A 21,268-nucleotide genomic window follows, 5' to 3' on the forward strand; every position below is an offset into this window, starting at 1 on the left:
CCTGTATCCCTTGTCGTCTGTGAGGTTTCGTCATGTGCTCTGACTAAGGTTGTGGGAATGGGCTGCAGTGGCACTGTAAAGCACAAGTGCTGTGCATGAAAAAAGTCTCTGCTTTACTCTTTCATTGCTTCTCTTAAGGTTACCCAAAGCTCCCTCTTCCTCCATGGAGCACCAGTGCTGAGATAGAAGGGGCCTTGTGTGATTTCTATGCTCCTGTAGTGCAGATGTGGCCACACTTTGGCCCCTGGGCTGAATGCAACCCTTTTATTGCCCCCGATATTCCCAACCACTGTCCTTTTTTAAAAAAAAGCAAGGCAATATTTTGGACAATCTGCCCCACAAACCAAGCAGTCCCCCCAGTACATCAACATACAAAAATACCCCACAAGAACATACAAAATCACACCTCCACTCTGACCCCAGAACCATGTGTGCATGCAAGCCACCTGTTGACTTATGGAGACCCCATCAATTTCATGGGGTGATTTGGCTAATTCCTTTCTCTGAAAGAGCCTACAGCACATGGGGTTCCCTGGCAGTCTCCCATCCAAGAACTAACCAAGCATGACCTGCTTAGCTTCTAGGATCAGACTGGATCCGGTACCTTCAGTGTATTTAGGTCTCAGCCTCTTGTGCTAGTCCCAAAAATACATGACTACTAGTGCACCAGGCACATGAAATCACTGGGACGTACATTACAATGCATGTACTGACTTCACTGGATCTATGCCAAGCCAGGATGGTGTGGTCTGAGTGTTGGCTCTGGAGACCAGGGTTCAAATCCTTGGCTATGAAACCCACTGGCAGACCATAGGCAAGTTGCACACACTCAGCCTCAGTGGAAAGCAAAGGCAAACCCCCCTCTGAACAAAACTTGCCAAGAAAACCCTGGTTGCCATAAGTCAGAAACAACTTGGAGTCACACAACTGACTTGTGGGCAATCCCAGTATTGGGGTGATTTAATATTGTTTAGATTAGTCTTGAAGGATTGACAGTTGGGCCACTTAAGGAACGCATCACAAGCCGAGGAGGTTCAAGAAGTTTATTATATTGCGTTATAATACAAATGGTGACTATATTACCACAGTAGAAGTCTAGGTCTGCAAATCTGTTCCTGTTGAAACCTGGTCTGTGAGTAGTATATGTGTGTCTGTGTGTCTGTGTGGTTTTACTTTTTGAGAACCAAGTATCTCAAGGGCTGGGATTTATAAATGCCCTCTTGATTTGCATATTCTACACAAAACAGTATTGTAAAAACAACCTAAAGGCATTAGATGCCATAGCCAACCACGCTGTGGTTACTCTCGCAGATGGTGCTGGTACAAAAGAAGTGAGCGAAATATACAAAGACCTCCTCCGTTCAAGTTCAAATGTTGATCACAACAAAAAAGAAATCGGTTGCTGTTGCCCAAGCATAACGCTGTTGCATTTTGTTTCTTTGCATCCAACTGCTAACAGGTACCTGATCCAAATGACGTGATAAATATAGGATAATAAATTCAAGTTTTTCTTTTACCTTCACTTTATATATACAAAGTCACAAGGAAGCGGTGTTGAAACCAGGCGCAGTATTTGGCAGGCCAGGAATTTCTGTACACAAGAGTCCTGCTCCGGAGGAAAGCCCATTTCATAAGAAATATGGGGTTATCCTTGTTAAGCTGTTTTGAAATTGAAAATTATATTGTCTGTATCTTTCCTTTCCTTTAGGAAAAAGGTTAACAGAAATGTATTCAAGTGGGGAACATGTGGGCAACTGTGGGATGTCAAGAGGCCAGTTTTCTTCCCCTGGAACCCTTCTGGATTGAAACACTGGGGCAATTTGGGCAAAATCCCATACGCTCCCCATAGAGAGAGGAAGATGGAACTAGGAGAATCCCAGTTACCATTGGTCTGGATTCCTCAAGAGATGAGACTGCAGGCAAGGTGGGGCAAGCCCATTGCAGGTAACTATACAATTCCTCCCTTGCCCAACGCACATTGCCAACTGTGAGCGGGGTAAACAAAGGTTGCCCTTGTTCTCCTCTTAACTTTGGGCAGGACAAGGGCATCCCTGGTGCAGAGAGGAATGGGGAACTCTGTTCCTCAACATGAAGGCAATGAGGATCTTGGGGGTTAAAGGATGCCAGGGGAGGAGGGCAGTTGCCTGACATGCCAGCTTGGTCCTGGGGTAAAATTCATTTCCCCCAAAGGCCAGTTCCCTGTTTTCCATCTGCAGAAGTGGTTGCAGTAGTGACAAAGGTTAGGCCCATGGTGCTGGAACTCACAATACTTTAGTTTGAATGTTTAATATGCCACTTTTAGGCTCAGTTCTTTTCTGTTTTGAGTTGGTTTGGCCTAAACTAGAAAGGCAGGGCTGCATTTATTCTTGCTCCTCTTACCATCCGAAGATGACTTTTCACGGTAGGTACCAACGTTTCATTCAAGGGAATGTAATTCTTCACTAAGTGTCTTCTGGAAAGTAGCAACGAGTCATTTCAGCCTTTTTTTCCCCGCTGCGAGAAAGTCTTGGTGTTTGCAATACTGGTTCTGGAGAAAGCTGCTGGCTCCGCTGAGAGAGACCCAGCCGCCCATTGAAAACTGCAAGGCCATCTGCAAAAGAAAAGTGGAAGGTCCAACGTGGAAGGATTGGGTGCAGAGCAGTCAATGGTTGCAACGGAAGATGCCCAAGTCCAAGGGGGAGGATGCAGCTCTCTTTCCCAAACCAGGTAAGTTCTTTTGTTCCCAAAGTCCTGAAGTATGAATCCCATTCGCCGGGACAGATCTCATAGTGAAGAGTTAGGTTTTCATCCTTGCACCTGGCCAAAACGGGAGAGAGGTCCACAAATAGTCTACTTTTCAGGTGTTAAATTTCAGAGCGGAGGAAGAGGGCCAAGGGCCCAGGGGTCCCCTCCTCAGTCTGTCACGCAGAGAGAAAAACAAAACTGTGACCGGTATGTATATATTTATATCTATCTAAGAGCAAAGGGAGCAGCACTGGGACTATAGCGTGGTCTCGCTGCCCATGTCCCGCGCGTGTTTTTCCGTGTCGGTGTCTTCATAATCCGACTCCATCTCTATCTTCACCTGCGGAACGGCACAGATGGGGTTTCGGGAGTAGTTAAAGGCAGGAGAAGATGGGCAGGAGATCTTCAGGTGAAGCGTAATGCTGGAAGGGAACCAGGGAAGGGAGAGTTAGAGCTCCGTGTTGAGACTTGAGATGTTTGCAGCCATGGCTTTCAAATGGGTGGCTGTAATATTTAGGTGAGTTAAAGTTTAGCATAGTGTCGGAGTAGGACTCTGGAAGCCAGGGTTCAACTCTCTGCTCTCAGCCCCTGAAAACCCCATGTTGGTTTGCCTTAGGGTTGTCTTTGAAGGCACACGACAACAAAATATATAGGCATCGTGCCTGCCTCCTTTCTGTGTCTTTTTTTGGGCACGACAGAGACTTCCAACATTGGAAGCAGTTGGCTGGGTTTCTAAGGCTATCTAAGAGTATCCCTGGCTCTAGCATGGAATAAATATCTGCTGGTGGAGTTATGCTAAGTTTGCTTTACACAATTCCTTTAATGAGTGCAAGCATAGGAAGACATATGTGGCTGAATGGCTGAAGCACATGGCTAACAACCTCATGGGCACCTGCAGTTTACAATGCACATTTGCATGCTACTTGCATGCATCTGCATGTCCTTTAATGTGCAATTACATATGCAGTGGTAGCATGTGTAGGACTTTGCTTACGGTGCTGTCAGCTGGATACAAGTGTTGTGCATCATCCACAAAATTCACTCTGTGAGTGTAGCACAACTTGCATTAACAAGCTACTGGCCGGAGTTATGTGGTGGTTGTGTAATGCTGCCTTAGTTGTAAATCACAACATTGCACAACCGAACCCAGTGCATATGTGCAACATACAACTGTTCACATTGCACATGGATACACAAGGCACAATGCAGCCACATGGGGGACTTCCACAACCTTGACGTAAATACAACTCAGGTCTGCATATTCCTTGTGCTTCTCTCTTGTGAGCTGCCTTGGGGGAAGTGGGGCTAGAAATAAAGCGTAGTATACAATACCATCCGCTGACGTGTACCGTTTACCTGCGGTCCAGGTCTGACCCGTTCGGAGAAGAATCAGAATGCAACGCTCCAACTGAAAGACCTCTTTCCTGGAGGGAAACACAGGGGTCTATGAAACTGTTTCAGGCAAAGCCAGAACAAAACAGGAGGCAAAAGGGACCGAGAGCGAGGATGAGAGAAAGGCTGCAAAGGGAAATGCCCAGAGAGCCAGGTTGCCTCTTTCCACCACTGACTATGAAAAGGGATGAAACCCTGTTGCTGTATCCATGTTCATGGCTGTCCTTGGCCAAATCATGCCCCACAGATTCATGTTCTAAAGTGGACTTTGGGGGCCACCACCAGAAGCGCCTCCCCTCCTTCCACTCTCCAGTTTGACCTTTAAGGCAGAGGAAGAGGTCAGTGATGAGTATCAAGCCATGGAAGAACAACTGGGAGTGTGTCCATTGGCTTCCAAAGGAGACCCAAGGCTTTTTAATACACCAGGCGGCAATTTCTGTAGGCATTTCCCTTCCCATCTTCGAGTAATTGGCAAAAAGCGCAACCCGCCAGGACACAACCCCCTGGAAATATGGGCTGGAGAGATGCAAGTGAGTTCATTGTTGTTGTGTTACGAAATTCCTGGTGAATCACATATAAAGGCTTGGAAAGTGTCAGCGGTAAGTTTTAACGTCCGGCCCAAACCTTCAGCGCACTACTTACTGGGAACACAACGGACACTGTTTTGGGATTCTGGCGGGACGGTTTCCATTGGGATTGTAATGACAGAGGGAGATGGGAACTTGGGCTGGGAAGGAAAGAAGAGGAGAAAGAGACGAGTTCAGGTTCTGGACAATGCGAGACTCGGACTAACAGGAAAGGCAGACGGTCTTAACAACACAACTGGTCCAGATCCACTTTACACAATTGGACTGGGAGAGAGCCAGGTTATACAACTACTTTTTCCAAAGTAATTTTTCCATTTTGTTTTAACTTGGGGGGGATCAGGAAAATGGACTAGATCTTCCAAATTTCCACTAGGCCAAAAAGTGCTTTTGTGGAACAGGATCTGAGCCGAAAAGCCTGAATGCTGGTCCCCAAATTCCCAGAGAAAGCCTAAGAATATCAGAGCGGCCATCTACAATAGGCCTTCCACATTTGCTGGGACCCAGGACCCCCGTGAAAGTGGAAAAACCACTAATAATAATAATAATAATAATAATAAAAGACACTATTTTTTAACCTGAAAGAACACCTTTCTACGAATCTCTAGGTCCTCCCGCACAACTTTATGGCCAATGTTTGCCATAAGCTGATCATAGAATAGTGCTGGAGGGCCAAAAAATGCCTAGAGAAGTGTTCGCTAGGGATTTCTAGGCCAAAAAGTAAATTCTGGCAAGAGTAGAGCTGCCCTGGAGGGCTAGAGATTCCCAGAGAGAACATATGAATCAAATGCCCAAATAATCAAATAATCAAAAGTCAAAGCTGCAGATGTGGAGGCGAACGCAGGGGCAGGACCTGAGTGCAATAGCCATCCCCTCCTTGACCGAAATAATCCCCAGCCTCTGGCTGTTTTTGCCTTTGCCGATGGTGTTCCATGGACCTAAAGCTCTGAGGGCATCTGGGCACATGGCCGAACGTCGGCTGGCGAGAGAGCGGCGCAAGCTCTGCCCGCCAGCGTGACGGACGCACCTCGTCAGAGCTCTCATCCTCCCCTTTGTTGCCTTTCTTTTTCTTCTTCTTCTTCTTGTCGTCCTCCTTCTTCTTGTCCTTCTCAGGGATGATGTTGTCTATCCAAGCCAAGTCATGCTGGGAAAAGACCAGGTCCAGCATCTTCCGGACTAAGATCAGGGCTAAGATCTGGAAGGAAGACAGGTGCAACATCACCAAAACCTCTCACCAGCCGGAAGGTAGGATCGGTTTGGCAACTTATACTGGCCGGGCAGGAGATGGGGCCATGGGCCATGATTGCATCTTTCAGGGGTGCTGCAATTGCGCATTCCTCCATGGCAGGAGGTGGGCTAGCTGGCCCTTCTGCTTTTAAGAATCTATGATTTTAGGGCAAAGGATGCTGGAAAATCACAACAGATTGGGTTCTGTTTTTTAAATGAGGTTTAGAGGGGCTTTGGGAAACAAGTGTGGGGAGTTTCATAACCATTCAGTTGGGGCCCAAGAGCTGCATGTGGTTTTACCAAACCCCTGATTTAGAGGGCTGCACAAATGAGAACAGATAATAATAATTAGCTTACACATTGTAAACCACTTTGGGAATGCTTAAGTGCACTGGTCAGTGGTATAGAAATTGCTATTGCTAATAATAATACAGTAATAATAATAATAATAATAATAATAATAATAATAATGTATAGTACATATTAATATTGTACAGTCACCCCTCTTTTTTGCAGGCTTGGGATCCGCATTCTTGATTACTGACGGAGGGGCGACCTCCTTTATCATCAATGGGGAGCAACCCATTCAAGCCTATGGGGCTTGAATACATGCAAGTCTCCATTTTCCTGGGGGGAGGGGGTCTGGAACAGATCCCCGTGAAAACAGAGGGTCGACTGTATAATATGTATCATAGATTATAAATTATTATAAATAATAATAATAATAATAATAATAATAATAATAATAATATCCGGTGTGGCAAAGTGGTTTGAGTGTTGGACTATGACATTGGGAGACTCGGGTTCAATTCCCCACTTGGCCTTTAAACCCACTGAGGGATCCTAGGCAAGCCACACACTTTCAGCCTCTCAGGGGAAGCAATGGCAAACCTCCTCTGGACAATTCTGCCAAGACACCCCCCATGATAAGGTTCCCTTTAATTGGAAATGACTAGAAGGCACGCAACAATAACAAATGCAGCTCTCCCGCTTGCTATGCCACTGGTTTTGCAGATGGAGCTGTCCATAGCAAGCCCTTGAGTGGCCGCTTGGCTGCTTACCATGACAGGGAAGATGATGGCAGCCACGGTGGATTTCAGGATCCAGAGGACGGCCAGGCAGACAATTTGGACCACGGTGAAGAGGTGGATCCGCCGCAAGGGAACGTGTCGGAGGTAGACGTAGTCGGGCTGGTGTTTGGCAGGCATCAGGAAGAGCTTGCAACGGTCCCAGAACTATCGGAGAGGAGGGAAGCGCGCGAGACGTTAATGCCAGTTTGGGGGGTTGTGTAGGGCATTGGGAGGGCAGGACAGAGATGGGAACTATGCAGGCACACCTCTGTTAGCAAAACCTCTAAGAAAGTCTGCATCTACACTGCAGCGTTAATGTAGTTTGACACTACTTTAACTATCATGGCTCAGTGTTATGGAATCTTGTAGGTTTTTTGGAGATATTTAGCCTTCTCTGTCGGAGCGCTCTGGTGTCACAACAAACTACAATTCCCAGGATTCCAAAGCTCTTAAGGGACCCTTGGAAATTTTGGTCCCAGTCCCTGAGGTCTTGCTGAGAGCTTTCTGCGAGTGGCAAAGAAACACACAGAAAAGAAGGACAGCAATGGGGGAAGAGACCCAGAGAATCACACATTCGGTACAAGGCTGAGCAAATACTTGACATTCCTACCTGGATGCCGTTGAGCGAGGCAACTCCCATGTAGAGAAAGACGCCGTACAGCACCGGCATCGGGATGTACTACGAAGCAAGAGACATGGCACACCTCTTTATCAGAACTGTACATGGGTTTTTCAGATGGGCTAATCATCTGAGGCACTTGCCTTTGAAAACACTAAGGTGAGAGCCCTGCGCATGGACCCCTTGGGCATGCAGAGAAACCCAGGCTGAGATGCTCCACCAATGAGACACACACAACTTTACTCTCATGGGGTTATGCACTGGTTGTGCAATGCTGCCTTGTTAATGAGCTGCAACACTATACAACACAATGAGCATGGGCATCTCCATGCACCCCGTGCAACATGCATGATGCTCATGTGCATTCATGGCACAGTGGCACCACATATGCAACTCTACTTCTGGGACCATGAACTGAATGCAGACTTTGCACCTCAGATAAAAATGCCACAGGGAAACTTAAGACATGAACAGGAGTCCAGTGCCTCTGAATACATGTGCATTATTCCCAAGTAAACACCGACATGTTGGTATCCTGTTGGTGACATAGATATACATCGGTGTAATTTATGCATGCATACGCCTCTTTTGGATGTGCAGATGGAGGGTTATCATCCAGCGCAGTTGAGGCAAAGTGCTGCGCTGGAATTATCCGATATCCTAGATTAGGCAGATAAATCTTTGCAGATTTCATTGTCAGGTACGTCAAGGAAAAGGTTTTCTCCTGGCTGAGATTGTGAGACTTTTGCATACCTTTCTTTTTTTTAATGCTCAGTGAACATTTCCTTATTGCCATATATTTGATTGTACTGCATCTGGAAATGGGATGTTTTACCTTTAAAATAGGAGCCAGGAAGACAGAAATCCCGGTCAGGACAAAGACAATGATCCCGGTGACCCTCTGCTCCCTGTTAAAAGGACAAAGACCATGAAACCACACAAGAGAACCTTTTGTTGGAAAGCAACTTTCCTGTTTTCTTTGCAGATTGCAATGATTTTCAGAACAATCTCTCTCGCCCTTCCAGATATTCGGTGGATTTCATGACTCCCAGATAAGTGTGCATAGCTTCCAAGTGAACTGTGCAAGACGCGCATTTAAGCTATTGCCTCTTTGTTACTATTATTACTTCGCTCTGTGAAGTCTCTATCAGAACTGAGCCATGCAAACCAGGGAAGGTATTTTTATGACTCCTTGCCCTGCTTTGTGGAAGCTTCTGGCCAAAGTAAAAAGCGTGGGGTGGGAAGATTATATTGCTTTGAAAGACTGCAAAACCTGTTGTCATCAGAGATGGGAGCAAGAATGCCCTTATCTTACTATAAAGCCTGCTGGGTGTAACCTTTGCTTCCCTCCAGCCTTGAGCAAAAGAAGGCAAAATTCACTCCCGACTGGGCAGAGAAAGTGAGCATAATTGTAGGGATGTTGGACACAATGGGAGAAGTTTATTCCAAAATATTCAAAAATGGTTGAAACCCTGTCGAGGAGAATCTAGGAGCAATGAGGCTCTTTGCAGTCTGGGGCTGCACCTTGGTTTGGTGGCACCTTAAACAGGAAGGCAGAGCCCCAAAAGGAAGGCTCACCTGACTCCCAGGAACTGAGGCTGCTCTCCCGGCGCACTGGTCTCCGTCTCCATCTTCAGGCTGTCGATGTGCGCGATGGAAATGACGGTGGCTGCCACGTACCACGGGAGCCCCATGAAGGAGCAGATGGCCATCAGGATGCCCACCCAGAAGAGGTCCAGATGGTACCCGGCTGCTTTCTGGAACAGGAAGCCCATGCCATGCAATCCAAGCACCAACCATTTAATTGATATTTTAAAAAGTAACCCAACCCTTTTGTGTTCCAGGTTTAATGAAGATTAAAAGAGCTTTATATCCCATGACAACTGGCAGCTTCCATGTCACTGGGCTGCTGGATCCATGCCAGCTTTTCATCTGACCTTTAATACAGCGATCCAAAGTGCTAGACCTGATCCTCCAAATATTGGTTCCGCATGTGAAGTCAAAGGCTTTCACGGCCAGCATCCATAGTCTTTTGGTGGGTTTTTCGGGTTATGTGGCCATGTTCTAGAAGAGTTTATTCCTGATGTTTCACCTGCATCTGTGGCTGGTATCTTCAGAGAAGTGAGTGGGGTATACCAAGGATCACATACAGTGTATATACCCTACACACTTCCATGCCACCATTTTCTGAAGATGCCAGCCATCGACACAGGCAAAAAGTCAGGAATAAATTCTTCTAGAACAGTGGTTCTCATCCTTCCTAATTCCCCAAACCTTTACTACAGTTCCTTATGTTGTGGTGACCCTCAACCATAAAATTATTTCCGTTGCTACTTCATACTTCATGTGTTTTCCAATGGTTTTAGGCAACCCCTGTGAAAGGGTTGTTCGATCCCCAAAGGGGTTGTGACCCAGAGGTGGAGAACCACTGTTCTAGAACTTGGCCACCCCGAAAAACCCACAAAAAACCCTATTGGTTCAGCCCTTTGGCATTTCCCCTTAAAAGCTGGGAGAGAAGCACAGCTGAACTGACCACTGTTTGCACTCCTTCAGTTGTGTCTCTGTCCACAGAGTTTCATCCCAAACAATACTGGAGATAGCCTCCTCGAAGGGGAAACATACCCTGAGCTTGTGCTCCTTTCTGTTCACGATGACGGCGGTGATCTGCTGGTCCATGAAGATCAGGATGGTGACCAAAAGAGCCGGGAGTGCGCTGGCCAAGTAGATCCACCACGGGTTCTTTCCAAAGGGGAACACGAACCACCCTCGGTCCAGGCGGGTCGGCTGCGCAAGGCAAGGCAAGGAGGCAGGACACAACGTTGGTGTTGGATGGCAATGCCGTATAACATGCACAACTGAACATGCAACCGAAGGAATGTTGCTATTGTGTGCCTTCAAGTCATTTCTGATTTATGGAGACGCTGAAACTATCACAGGGGTTATCTTTTCATGCTTAGGCTTAGCAAATCTGGAACCACTCTGTTTTCCTGCCACCGATGGACCCAAACAGTGCAGATGGTTTTGCTGATGTTGTTTGGTGCCTTGAAAAATTGACCCCAAAAACCTGAGTTGACTTATCCATGGGTCAATGTAAGTACTGCATTTTAACTCTCCTATCTCTCTCTCTCTCTCTCTCTCTCTCTCTCTCTCTCTCTCTCTATGGCAAAAGGCAAGAGTTTAATCTGCCCTGGAAGCACTGACCGCCTTCTAGTCTCTCATCCATCCAGCCTTTAGTATATGCACTAATAGTTATTCCTGCTGGGATTTTGTAAGTTCTTAGGCATTGTTTCTCTTTGCTTCAACCTTTACGTCCTTCATTACATGCCCTTAAATTTTATCCTCAACTTATCAATGGGTCATATCAAAATCCATAATTTGGCCCCAAAACCTGCCCTTGACTTGTCCATGAGGTCAACTTATATTCAAGTATTGTATAACAATGTATTTTTAAAAACAACAACAAAAATTATGAAAAACCGAATAAACAAGTTAGCAAATTGGGGCTATTCTTGGTTTATAAGGATCAAGTGGGCGGCTGCCTCTGAGTAACAGTAGGTACAAAAATATGAATTTGGAAAGGATGCCAAAGGCCATGCAATCCAACCCCTTTTTGACCGAGGAGGAATTAACTGCAAAAGCAATCCCCGAAAGGCGGCATGGAGCTGGGCAACTTAATACTCATTTAGCTCTTGTGATGCAGGCATTTGTTTTACCTTAAAGTCTGTAGGCACTTGCAGTTTTGGAGTATTCAGTCCAACTAAGACATCGAGACCAACAAACATGAGTATGGACATGAAGATAGAGAAGTCACTAATAAGTTTACGAAGCTAGAAGAAAAAGGAGAGAGAGAAAACGCAGACAACAGAAAGAAAGCAGAGAGTGACTATATATGACAGTTAGAGAACAGAAAGATTTAATGGAAGAAGTATGGTCAGAAAATTAGAAGCATAAAGCGCTAATCAAGATCAAACTAGACACTATTTTCACGATGTTCTAAATCAGAGATGCTCCCCTGAGTGAGGAAAGACATCTCTTGGTCATGGCACATGCTTTCCCACATGCATTTAGTGCGCTTTGTTTTGCGGCCGGTCATTGGAAAGTAAACGCAGGATTAATTTGCAAGTCTGATCACGGAAGTATGCATCTCTGAGGGATTCATCAGTGGGAAAATGCCTCTCCTTAGTGTCTAGATGGATCTTGAGAAAGAAGCAGAGCCGTCATTCAAGAACAATCTTTTCCAAAACCAATGTTGGGGTCAGAATCTGGGAGCATTTGCTAATAGTCCAAGACTTCTGTAAACCTTCTCCCTTCCCTAAAGCACTTTGAAGGGAATAAAACAGAGGCAAGGCAGAAAATCCAGGGATGATTCCCTTCCAAGGACCCCACTTATAGCAGTTGGGGAGGGCCCTTGCTGGTGCTAGCCTTGTTTAGTTTTAACACATTTTGCAAATGCACCAGGAGTTGTCACTTGCCATCTGAGAATTGCATTCTTGGAGACACTGCAAATTCTGGGGTTTGTGTCTCAAGATTGTGCAATGAACCCTCTGTGCAACTTTTTGTGTAAACCCCAGTCCTGCTTTGACTGTTGGTCGTTGTCCCCATCAATGGTCCTTCCCTGTCTGAGTTTGCAGAAGACAGAAAAGAAGAAGCAGGTGAAGGAACGGCTGGAGCAGAGGAAGACAGGAAGGTGAAGGGGGTGCCAACGCCCCGCAAGAGGGATCCGAACCTTAATGATACTGGGCACATGCAACTTGGGGGTTTCCAGTCCAAAACAGGCGTCTATCCCACAGAAGAACAGGATGGAGAAGACAATGGAGAAATCAGCTATCAAGGCCCTGACCTGAAGGGAGATGGCGCCGGAAGGGAAAAGACCACATTAAGCACAAGGGGAAACATACAGCAAAGGGATCAAGAGGGATATTCCCCATCTACCTAGGAATGAACTAGATTTAAGTGACAGGAATCCTCCTTTGGAGACGTACCACTTAGTTCAATTCAACATGGAGCCCCCCCAAACTCTTACCTTTGTTGGAAAGTAGCGGCTGAACTTGAATTTTTTCAGTGTCAAAGTCATGGAGTAAGTCCCGAAGAAGAGGATGAAAGACATGAGGGCCAAATCCGGGACGAATTTGCAGGACTTCCCCACAAGGCTCCCTCCGTACTTCAAGCACTCCTTTTTGCTCAGCTGAGTCCAGTCCAGAGCTGTGACATTAAGGGGGTTGTACTTGGAGGGAAGAGGAAAGAAAAGCAGGGGTGTATTAGTCCAAAGAGACGCTGCGGTCTTCACTCAGGAATCATGCAACCTCCAGACGTTGTTGGACTCTAGCCTTTCCCGCCTATTTGGAAAGACTCATGGGAGTTGCAGTCCAATCATGCAATGCCAACCTGGAAGGTTGCATGATTCACACCCCTGCCTTACACAGAGCTTGCTCAGCACTTACTCCTCTTACAAACTTCCCACTAAAGAATATATTTATTTATTTGAAGTGGATATTATATATTAGGAATAGAAGTGAGCATCAGGGCAGTTTTGCAAATCTGTGTCAAGCTCCTTCCAAGGTTCCCAAGATTAAAACACACTCCCTTCTCAGCAAGAATTTGGGGGAAGAACTTGACTGATCTAAATTGCAACCAAAACCTTGTATTAAAAAAATCCATGCTCCTCCCAATTGCAGTTTGTAATCCATGCATTCACACTGGAAAACACCTGCAGAAATAGGTGCCTTCCAGGTGTCCAGTTTGGCTGGCCAAAGAACGAAGCCATGGAAAAAGCCATCCGCTGGGTGGCAACAGTTGTCCAGATTTAGTTGAATGCTTGGAAATGCATGTTCATTCACAACAAAATGCTAGACACACTGCGCTTCCTTGGAACTGTCTGCCTGTGTTCAATGGGGCTTTACTGCCAGGTAAATACACTCAGGAATAGACTAATGTTAGTCGATATGATGTTTGGAGAGGGTCATTCTTGACCCATAGCTCTCCATCTAATCCAGTCCTGTTCTTCCATATAGGAATACACAACTGAATCATTCCTGAAAGATGCCCACCCAAACTCTGTTTAAAGACCTCCAAAGAAGGAGAGGAAATCCATTATATTTGGGCATGAAACCTTGCCCTGAATTGCCTTTTCAATAAAAAAGTTCCCCCTAATGTTTAGACAGACCCTCTCCTCTTGTAATTTGAACCCATGACTTATGTTATTTTTATCTATTTACGATATTTATTCCCCGCTCTTCAGCCCCAAAGGCTCTCAGAGAGGCCTCCAGAAAGCAATTCCAACGATTCCCTCTTTTCATGTTCTGGTCCCTGGAGCAGCAGAAAACAAGCTCACTCCATCTTCCCCATGCAATCCATTCACTTCTTGGTTAATTTACTCGGAGCAGAAAGGAGGAAGAGGAGAGCCCTTGGCTACTCACCACAGAGATGTTAGTGTTGTTTGGTGCCAGTGGAGCTGAAGCATTGAACAAGGTGGTATTCACTGCAGAAAAGGAGTTGGTTGAGATTTAAAAAAGAATATTAAGACAAAGTCTCATGTCAGATATGAAAGTCAAAGGGTTATCTCCATTGGCTCAAGCCATTCTGGCAAACGGCTGCTTTGGCGTCAAAAGAGAAAGACAAAACCAGAATTCGGATTGAGTTACAGATCTTGGGGGGGATTTGCAGCCCAACCTCTTCCTTGTGAGACACACACAGCCCTTGTGACACTTTGCAAACTTCCCACTAAATCCAGGAAGGTGATATAAAGGAGTCCGGGATGATGTGCCAACTACACACATACGCATTACACTTTGTAGGTTAGTAAGGCAATGCCCGCATGTAGGAATGACGCTTGGTATATTGGAATAACAAACCCCTGGTTCTAACTCCAGCAGAAACTTCTCTTTAATTAAGGTTAAAGTTAGATGGCCCTCCAAAGTAGCTGCTCCAAAAGGAGATCTTTGCTGAAGGCTAGGTGTGCTTTTGGCTTGTATCACCTGAGAGGATGCTTTCTGTCTTTGCAAAAGAAGGTCACTGAGAAACCATTTCAGATCAGGATGATGGGCAAGATCCAGAACTTGCGCATAACACCATCCATCTTAGAAAAGACCATGATGGAGCTATGAAGACCTGAATCCCCAGCCCCACTTAGAGCAGACCCATTGGCTCAATGGGATTTAACTATGGGCAGATTGTTGCCTGCCATCAAGTTGACTTCAGTTTATAGGAATCCTAGGAATGACTTCAAATGACAGATCTCTAAGAGCCTGAGCCATTAGCAGCCCTGCTTCAGGTCTTGCAAACCCAGGACAACCAGGGCTTCCTCGGCTTTATCTTTCCCCATTGCAATCAAATTTCCCTTGCATTCTACTCCTCCTCAGTGAATCCTGCTGACCAAAGTATGACAGCCTCCATTTAGTCATTTTGGCTTCTGGAGAAGGTTCATGCTTGAATTGCTCTAGGTCCCATGGATTGGTCTTTTGGGATGCTCCTCCGACGCCACGTTTCCAATGGGCTGGTTCTCTTCTTGACTGCTCTCTTCACCATCCAGCTTTAGCATCCCTATAGAGACCCACTTAGGATTTACTTACAGGTTGTCTCTAAATTCAGGTATTAATTCAGTGGGTCCAAACGGCCGCTCTTTAAAAAAGAGGTCCACCGTAAACCTCTAATTTAAAACAGCAACAACATTTCCTACTTGCTTTAGACTCAGATGCAGGTAATGAAGTCTCCCCTGATTCATAGATTTACCCAGTAATAAAAAAGGAAGATATATGGCTAAAGAGAATCTATGGAAAAGAAAGAGAAACTCCTAATAGAAGGGATGCAGAGAAGAGGGAAAGGCTCAGGTGCTGGAAAAGGTGGTTTTATTCTTGCAGTTAGAAGCCCAAGGTCTTGCGATTTAGTTGACTTGACGTCTTGTTATTTTTCTTTTAACAGCCCCCAAAGAAGTCTATTAAATATTACTAGGCTGGGACGCATTAGGATAAATGCAAGAATAAAGTCATATTTTACAACATTCGGACTTCATCTCTTCTCTGTGTTGAGTAAGTTGCAACATGAGGAGTTTTGCACAGAGACTTCTATTTGAGTCCTGGCTTCAGCAAAGATGATGCAAAGCCACAGCTTTATTGCTGGCAATTCTGAACAGGTAAAAATTCTTTAATAACCTTCCCCTTGTCCAAGAGTCAATATTATTTTAAAATAATAATAATAATAATAATAATAATAATAATAACAACGAGGAGAAATGACTGCTGGGTTAGAATCAAGGGATGTGTTTTTGTTCTTTTGCTACAGAACCAACCTTGAATTGCTGAGACAAAGCAAAATCAAACTGAGCAAAAATGGAGCCACTTGAACCTATGAATCCTAGGCTTCCTTTTACAGGGTTTCAACAATATTTCTCTCCGCAACCATCAGTTTTGCCGGGACCAGACATTTTTTGGGGTAAATTTTAATACCTTTAAAAAATGATTGTTTCATGACCCGACTTTAAACGGTTTTGCAGCGTTGGCTGCATTCATTCCTTGACGAAAAAAGGAGGTTTTGAGTGAGAAGGGCCATTGAAAGCAGAGATCGGAGCAAAAAGAAAAAGGGTACGAGTATCAAATATTAAATGGTTTTAATATTTATAAAGTGATACTCACTTGAGATTGAAAGCAGCCAAATAGATGTTTGCAGCAGAGACAAATATGGGACAAATCAGTTACAGTAATAAAAAACCATAACTAGCAAAAATGTATATATATATATGTATTAAAAAAAGGTTCAAAATTAAAAACATATACTCTTAATATAAAAAGGAGAGATAAACTTTAAATCTGAAACCATTTTAGACACGATCAGTAGATATAGAAAGGAGCAAAACGAAAGGGTCCCCAGTCAAAACCCATTTCAGTCCAGAAGGAGTTGAGGAACTGAATCCACCATCAATATAAAGCATATAGAAGTCTAGAAAGAAATTATATCCATATATATAAAAATCCCTGCAAATCCAAAGGTAGAGAGGCATCACTTAGGATGGCTCTGATGGCAAAACATTTGGATCGCTGGCTGTTTGTTGGGGGGATTTAATAAAATACTACTTAACGGTATTAAAGGAGATTGAAATTAAGCATTGGAGAAGTCCTAAATCTAGGATTCCTATTTCCCATATGACACAAGTTTATGATGCTATTGGTATCCTAAGACATCCTCTAATATAATTCCTAGCAGCTGGAATGATCTTTTGGAAAGAGCTTTGGAAAATCCTTGCAGGAAGCATCTCTTTTAAGAAAGGGATGAAACTTTGAGGGTTTGAGACTCCGAGGGGCAAACGGAGATTCAGAAACATTTTTAAACGTAGTCAAGAAACAGGTTTATTGAGAGTTTGGAAATCCTGGGAAGAATAGCTAAATAGCTGAGGATCTTTGGAGTTTGGGAGCGAGATTTCTGGGGATCTTTGGGGTTAGCCTTCAGTAAAAATACTGAGAACAAGTTTCAGGTAACAGCATTTTCTGCATAGAAAGCCACATTTCGGCGCATAAAATGCTTTTCTCTTGCAAAACCTTCCCATATATATATATATATATATATATATATGCACAGAATAAGTCCCAAATTGTGAAGAGCCTTTGACAACTGCCTTGGAAATTCCCAGTCCTGTAAATGCTAGATTCATATATATTTTTCACATGGAAAATTATGTGCTTTTGCCAATATCCCCACAATCCACATTCTTGTGAAAAAAGGCTCGGAGTGGCGCTGGTGGAGACCGCGCAACCTCCCAATGCCTTGCAAAGCAGACTAGCGGCCGGCATGGCCGTCTATCTTGCGCCAGGCAGACGGAGGACTTGGACTCACCTGGGTCTGGCGCAATGCACTCGCACTTGTACATGGTGACGTAGTCCGGCTTGAAGTCTGAGTTGATGGGGTAGTACTTAAAGGCCCCGATCATCTTCTTGATGGCGTCGTAGATGAAGATGAAGCTGATGAGGGTGGAGAAGCCTTCCTCCGTGAAACGGGTGATGTACTTGATGATGAAGCTGGCATCGGTGGCCACCAGGATAAGGCACTGCAGGGCAGAATGCAAGCCGATCCAGAGGCGGAACTCCATGTAGTCTATGCCATTGCCTCTGCGCATGGGGAAAGAAGGGCACCGGGGCTCAGAAACAACACCAGCAAGGACGCCTATAAGTGCACCTCTGGGACTGACAGGCTTATTTTAAGACCCACAAAACAGTGATCGCTTTATTGGTCACCCAAAATGCACTTAATACATATTTTGCAACATGTGTTTTGTGCATTTTGGTTGGCCAATAACGCTATCACTGCTTTGTGGGCTTGGAATGATATTGTATTTTGCTACTTGGTCAACATGGCTATCTCTGGGCATGGTTTATTTTAGTATGTAAAGGGTCATATAGCATCTTTCAGACTAAACGAAAGAGAGAGGTTGGCATAAGATCTCTTTAAATACTGGTTTTCCAAACTAACACAGCTATGCCTTTGGCTTAGTTTAGCAAAGAAAGCGCATACAAAATTAAACCAGTGAGTCCCAAAGGTGTTTCTGGATTCCTTTGCCTCTCTTCCCTTTTCCATTTTAAGTTTAAACAGATTAACATGACTATCACTTTGGAAACACTAAGCCATGAAACTCACTGAGTGACCTTAGCCTAACTCACTGGATAAAGTAACAAGGAAACAGTGCCATGTACAACAATATCAACATCATCATCATCACCACCACCACCACCACCACCATCATCATCATCTAATCCACCTGAGCTCATGGGCAGAAAGGTAGGATATAAACACAGTAAATGCATGGCAACTCATACAGACATTTTTATTATCTGGCATGGAGTAGGGCATATGGAACCGAAATCATAAAAACAAATACAGGAATCATAAAGCTGGAAGGTCATCAAGTCTAATCTATATTGTTCAATGCAAGATATCCAACTAAAGCTTTTCCAATAAGTAGCTTTTCAACCTCTTTTTGAAGACACCCAGAGAAGGGATGCAGTAGTGGAATTTTGTGCTTAAGCAAACCAAAAGGAAGGAAGGAAGGAAGGAAGGAAGGAAGGAAGGAAGGAAGGAAGGAAAAGAGACTCCTTTTGGCCACATGACTTTCCACTTACTTGCTGAAATCATAGAGCAGTTTTTCAAAGATGAGGATGGGTCCGGTGCTGCTCAGGATGATGAGGGGCTGCCCAGCGAAGAAGCAGAACATGGCACCTGCCATCGCTGTGCCAAGGAAGCTCTCCATGACTCCCTGGAAGGAGGGAGAAAATGCCACATAACATTGGTAAGCGTTATTAGGCCCCTTCAGATAGGGTCAAAAGAACTGTAGCATTGGAAGGGATCCCAAGGGCCACTGAACCTCAACCACTGGCCCCAGAGCAGAAACCTCACAGCTGAAGCACCCCAGAAGTGGCCACCAAACCTCTAAGGAGAAACCTTCATTGGGAGGAAGTCAGACAGCTCTTATCCTTAGGAAGTTCTTCCTAGTGTGTAATAATATCTTTTCTTGTAAGTCGAATCCATTGATTCATGTTCTAACTTCTGAAACAGCAGAAAACAAGCTGGCTCCATCTTCTACATGACGTGGCGGACAAAAAAGCCAACGCTGTTCTGGGTGCATCAACAGGAGCATAGTGTCCAGAACAAGAGAAATCATAGTGCTGCTCCCTGAACAATGGATGCAAGCTCCAGGAAAAGAGATTCCAGCTCAACATTAGGAGGAACTTCCTGAGAGTAAGGGCTGTTCGACAGTGGAACACACTCCTTCCTCAGAGATTTTGGTGGAGTCTCCTTCTTTGGAGGTCTTCAAACAGAGGCTGGATGGACATCTATCAATGGGGATGCTTTGACTGAGAGTTCCTGCATGGCAGAATGGGGTTGGACTGGATGGCCCTTGCGGTCTCTTCCAGCTCTATGATTCTATGATCCCTTCTGCTTTGGCTAGACCTCCCTTGGAAGACTTTGTCCAATTCTGGGCATCACGGTTCAAGACGAATACAGACAACCAAGATGACCAATGGTCTGGAAGCCAAGACTTATGAAGAATGACTGAGGGAGCTGTGTATTGGAGCTTGGAGAAGAAGAGATGGAGAGGGAGATGATAGCCATCCTTAACTATCCGATGGGATGCCATGCAGAAGATGGAGCAAGGTTGTTTCCTACTGCACCAGAACCATGACATGAACCAAAGGGTGTGAATTATAAGAAAAGAGATTCCACCAAAGCATTAGGAAGAATCTTTTATTATTATTGTAAGAGATGTTTGACAGAGGAATGGATTGCTTTGGAGGGTGGAAGACTCTCCATCTTTTGTTCTTGTTGTGTGCCTTCAAGTGGTTTCCAACTTATATTGACTCCAAGTTGAATCTATCATGGAATTATCTTAGACTGGAAATGCCAGATAATGAGACAACTTCTGCTCCCCAGTTTGTAATATATAACAATATATATTGAACAGACCCATCCAAGCACCTTCACCCCATTGAACATCAGGCGCAAGCCCAGGTCCAGCGAGTCAATGGCTGCCCGTTTCTCAAGCTCCCCTTTTTGGTCCGAAACTTGCCTGGTAGTTTTCCGTGGCATCACCCAGCAACCCACCAAAGGTAATGGCATTTGTGATGCAGCCAAGGTAGATGAAGAGGATCGCAGATATCGATTGGATATGAAAACCTTCATAGAAATCGCTCGGGAACCAGGGCAGTTTCCGCTTGATATCCAAAAACAGGCCACCGCAAAACCTGGAACAAACACACACACACACACACAGCTGTCGACACACTGCACAAAAAAGGAAGTCCACATTTCATATACACTAATCCTTCCCTATTTGCAGCTTTGATTATTCATGGATTTGATTAATATGTTCTCTCTAGGAATCTCTAGGTCCTCCAGTGCAACTCTATGGTCAACTTTAACTAAATGTTGCACTGAAAGACCTAGAGATTCCTAGAGAGAATACTCCACTAGGCAATTCTATGGTCAATATTTGGCAGAAGTTGACCACAGAGTTGCCCTGGAGGACCTAGAGATTCCTAGAGAGGACACTCCACTAGGCCTTTGTAGCTCCTCCAGCGCAGTTCTATGGTCAGTGTCTGTCGGACGTTGACCACAGAGTTGCCCTGGAGGACCTAGAGATTCCTCCGCTCTGGGCCCCACAACATACTCCAACTCCCAGAATCCCACAGCCTTGAGCTAATGCAATCAAAATGGTGCCAAACCAGGTTATTTCTCCAGTGTAGATGCAGCCTCTGTCAGTCTTCTCTGCTCCTGCCAAAGCAGATTCTGCTTTTTGCTGCAATGTATGGAGGAGTGGCAGATGCTTAGCTTACCTCCCAGTCCAGACCAGTTCCTCCCCAATTTCATGTACGGCTGGCATCTCTTCATCTTCGCTGCCACCACCTCCTCCTCCTCCGCCGCCTCCTCCTCCTCCGGCTCCACCGGCCGCCCCATTCATCTGCCCTGCGTCGCTCAGGGAAAACACAGATTTCCTGGGATGGAGGGAAAAAATCATGACATTAAGAGTTTGGAAGATCACTTTGCTCACTCACAGATAGGGCTTCAGAGTAGTATGGTAAATTAACAACTCCACTCTGCAGAAATAGTGCACCCCTGACACAACCGGCTTTGCACTCCTTGCAAGGAGCAATGGGACTAAAGCAAGGGGCCCT

The 21,268-nt window shown here is 45.1% G+C and overlaps 1 protein-coding gene across 11 annotated transcripts in view; it reads right to left on the reverse strand.

Annotated features, from left to right (window-relative positions):
* Positions 1–1,034: 1,034 nt before the first annotated feature.
* The window catches only part of LOC149306646 (electrogenic sodium bicarbonate cotransporter 4-like), a 41,448-nt gene continuing 21,214 nt past the window's right edge, over positions 1,035–21,268 (reverse strand). For 3 of the 11 annotated variants that reach the window (XM_089538526.1, XM_089538523.1, XM_089538532.1), the window contains 15 exons: positions 20,930–21,088; positions 20,164–20,338; positions 18,719–18,852; positions 17,439–17,710; positions 14,033–14,094; positions 12,640–12,840; positions 11,330–11,443; positions 10,239–10,400; positions 9,195–9,373; positions 8,452–8,524; positions 7,608–7,676; positions 6,989–7,162; positions 5,728–5,895; positions 4,081–4,148; positions 1,035–3,146 (listed from right to left, as the gene is read on the reverse strand). In XM_089538526.1, coding sequence (XP_089394652.1) covers positions 2,981–3,146; positions 4,081–4,148; positions 5,728–5,895; positions 6,989–7,162; positions 7,608–7,676; positions 8,452–8,524; positions 9,195–9,373; positions 10,239–10,400; positions 11,330–11,443; positions 12,640–12,840; positions 14,033–14,094; positions 17,439–17,710; positions 18,719–18,852; positions 20,164–20,338; positions 20,930–21,088 — 2,176 coding nt within the window. In that variant the 3' untranslated portion in view covers positions 1,035–2,980. Of the gene's footprint in view, positions 3,147–4,073; positions 4,149–4,758; positions 4,844–5,727; positions 5,896–6,988; positions 7,163–7,607; positions 7,677–8,451; positions 8,525–9,194; positions 9,374–10,238; positions 10,401–11,329; positions 11,444–12,342; positions 12,457–12,639; positions 12,841–14,032; positions 14,095–17,438; positions 17,711–18,718; positions 18,853–20,163; positions 20,339–20,929; positions 21,089–21,268 lie in introns of all 11 variants that reach the window. The other 8 variants (XM_089538525.1, XM_089538533.1, XM_089538534.1 and 5 more) reach the window with 7 other exon arrangements.

Source organism: Sceloporus occidentalis, unplaced genomic scaffold (assembly GCF_023333645.1).
Source record: "Sceloporus occidentalis isolate IW3139 unplaced genomic scaffold, rSceOcc1.0.p SCAF_9, whole genome shotgun sequence".
Taxonomy (NCBI): Eukaryota; Metazoa; Chordata; class Lepidosauria; order Squamata; family Phrynosomatidae; genus Sceloporus; species Sceloporus occidentalis.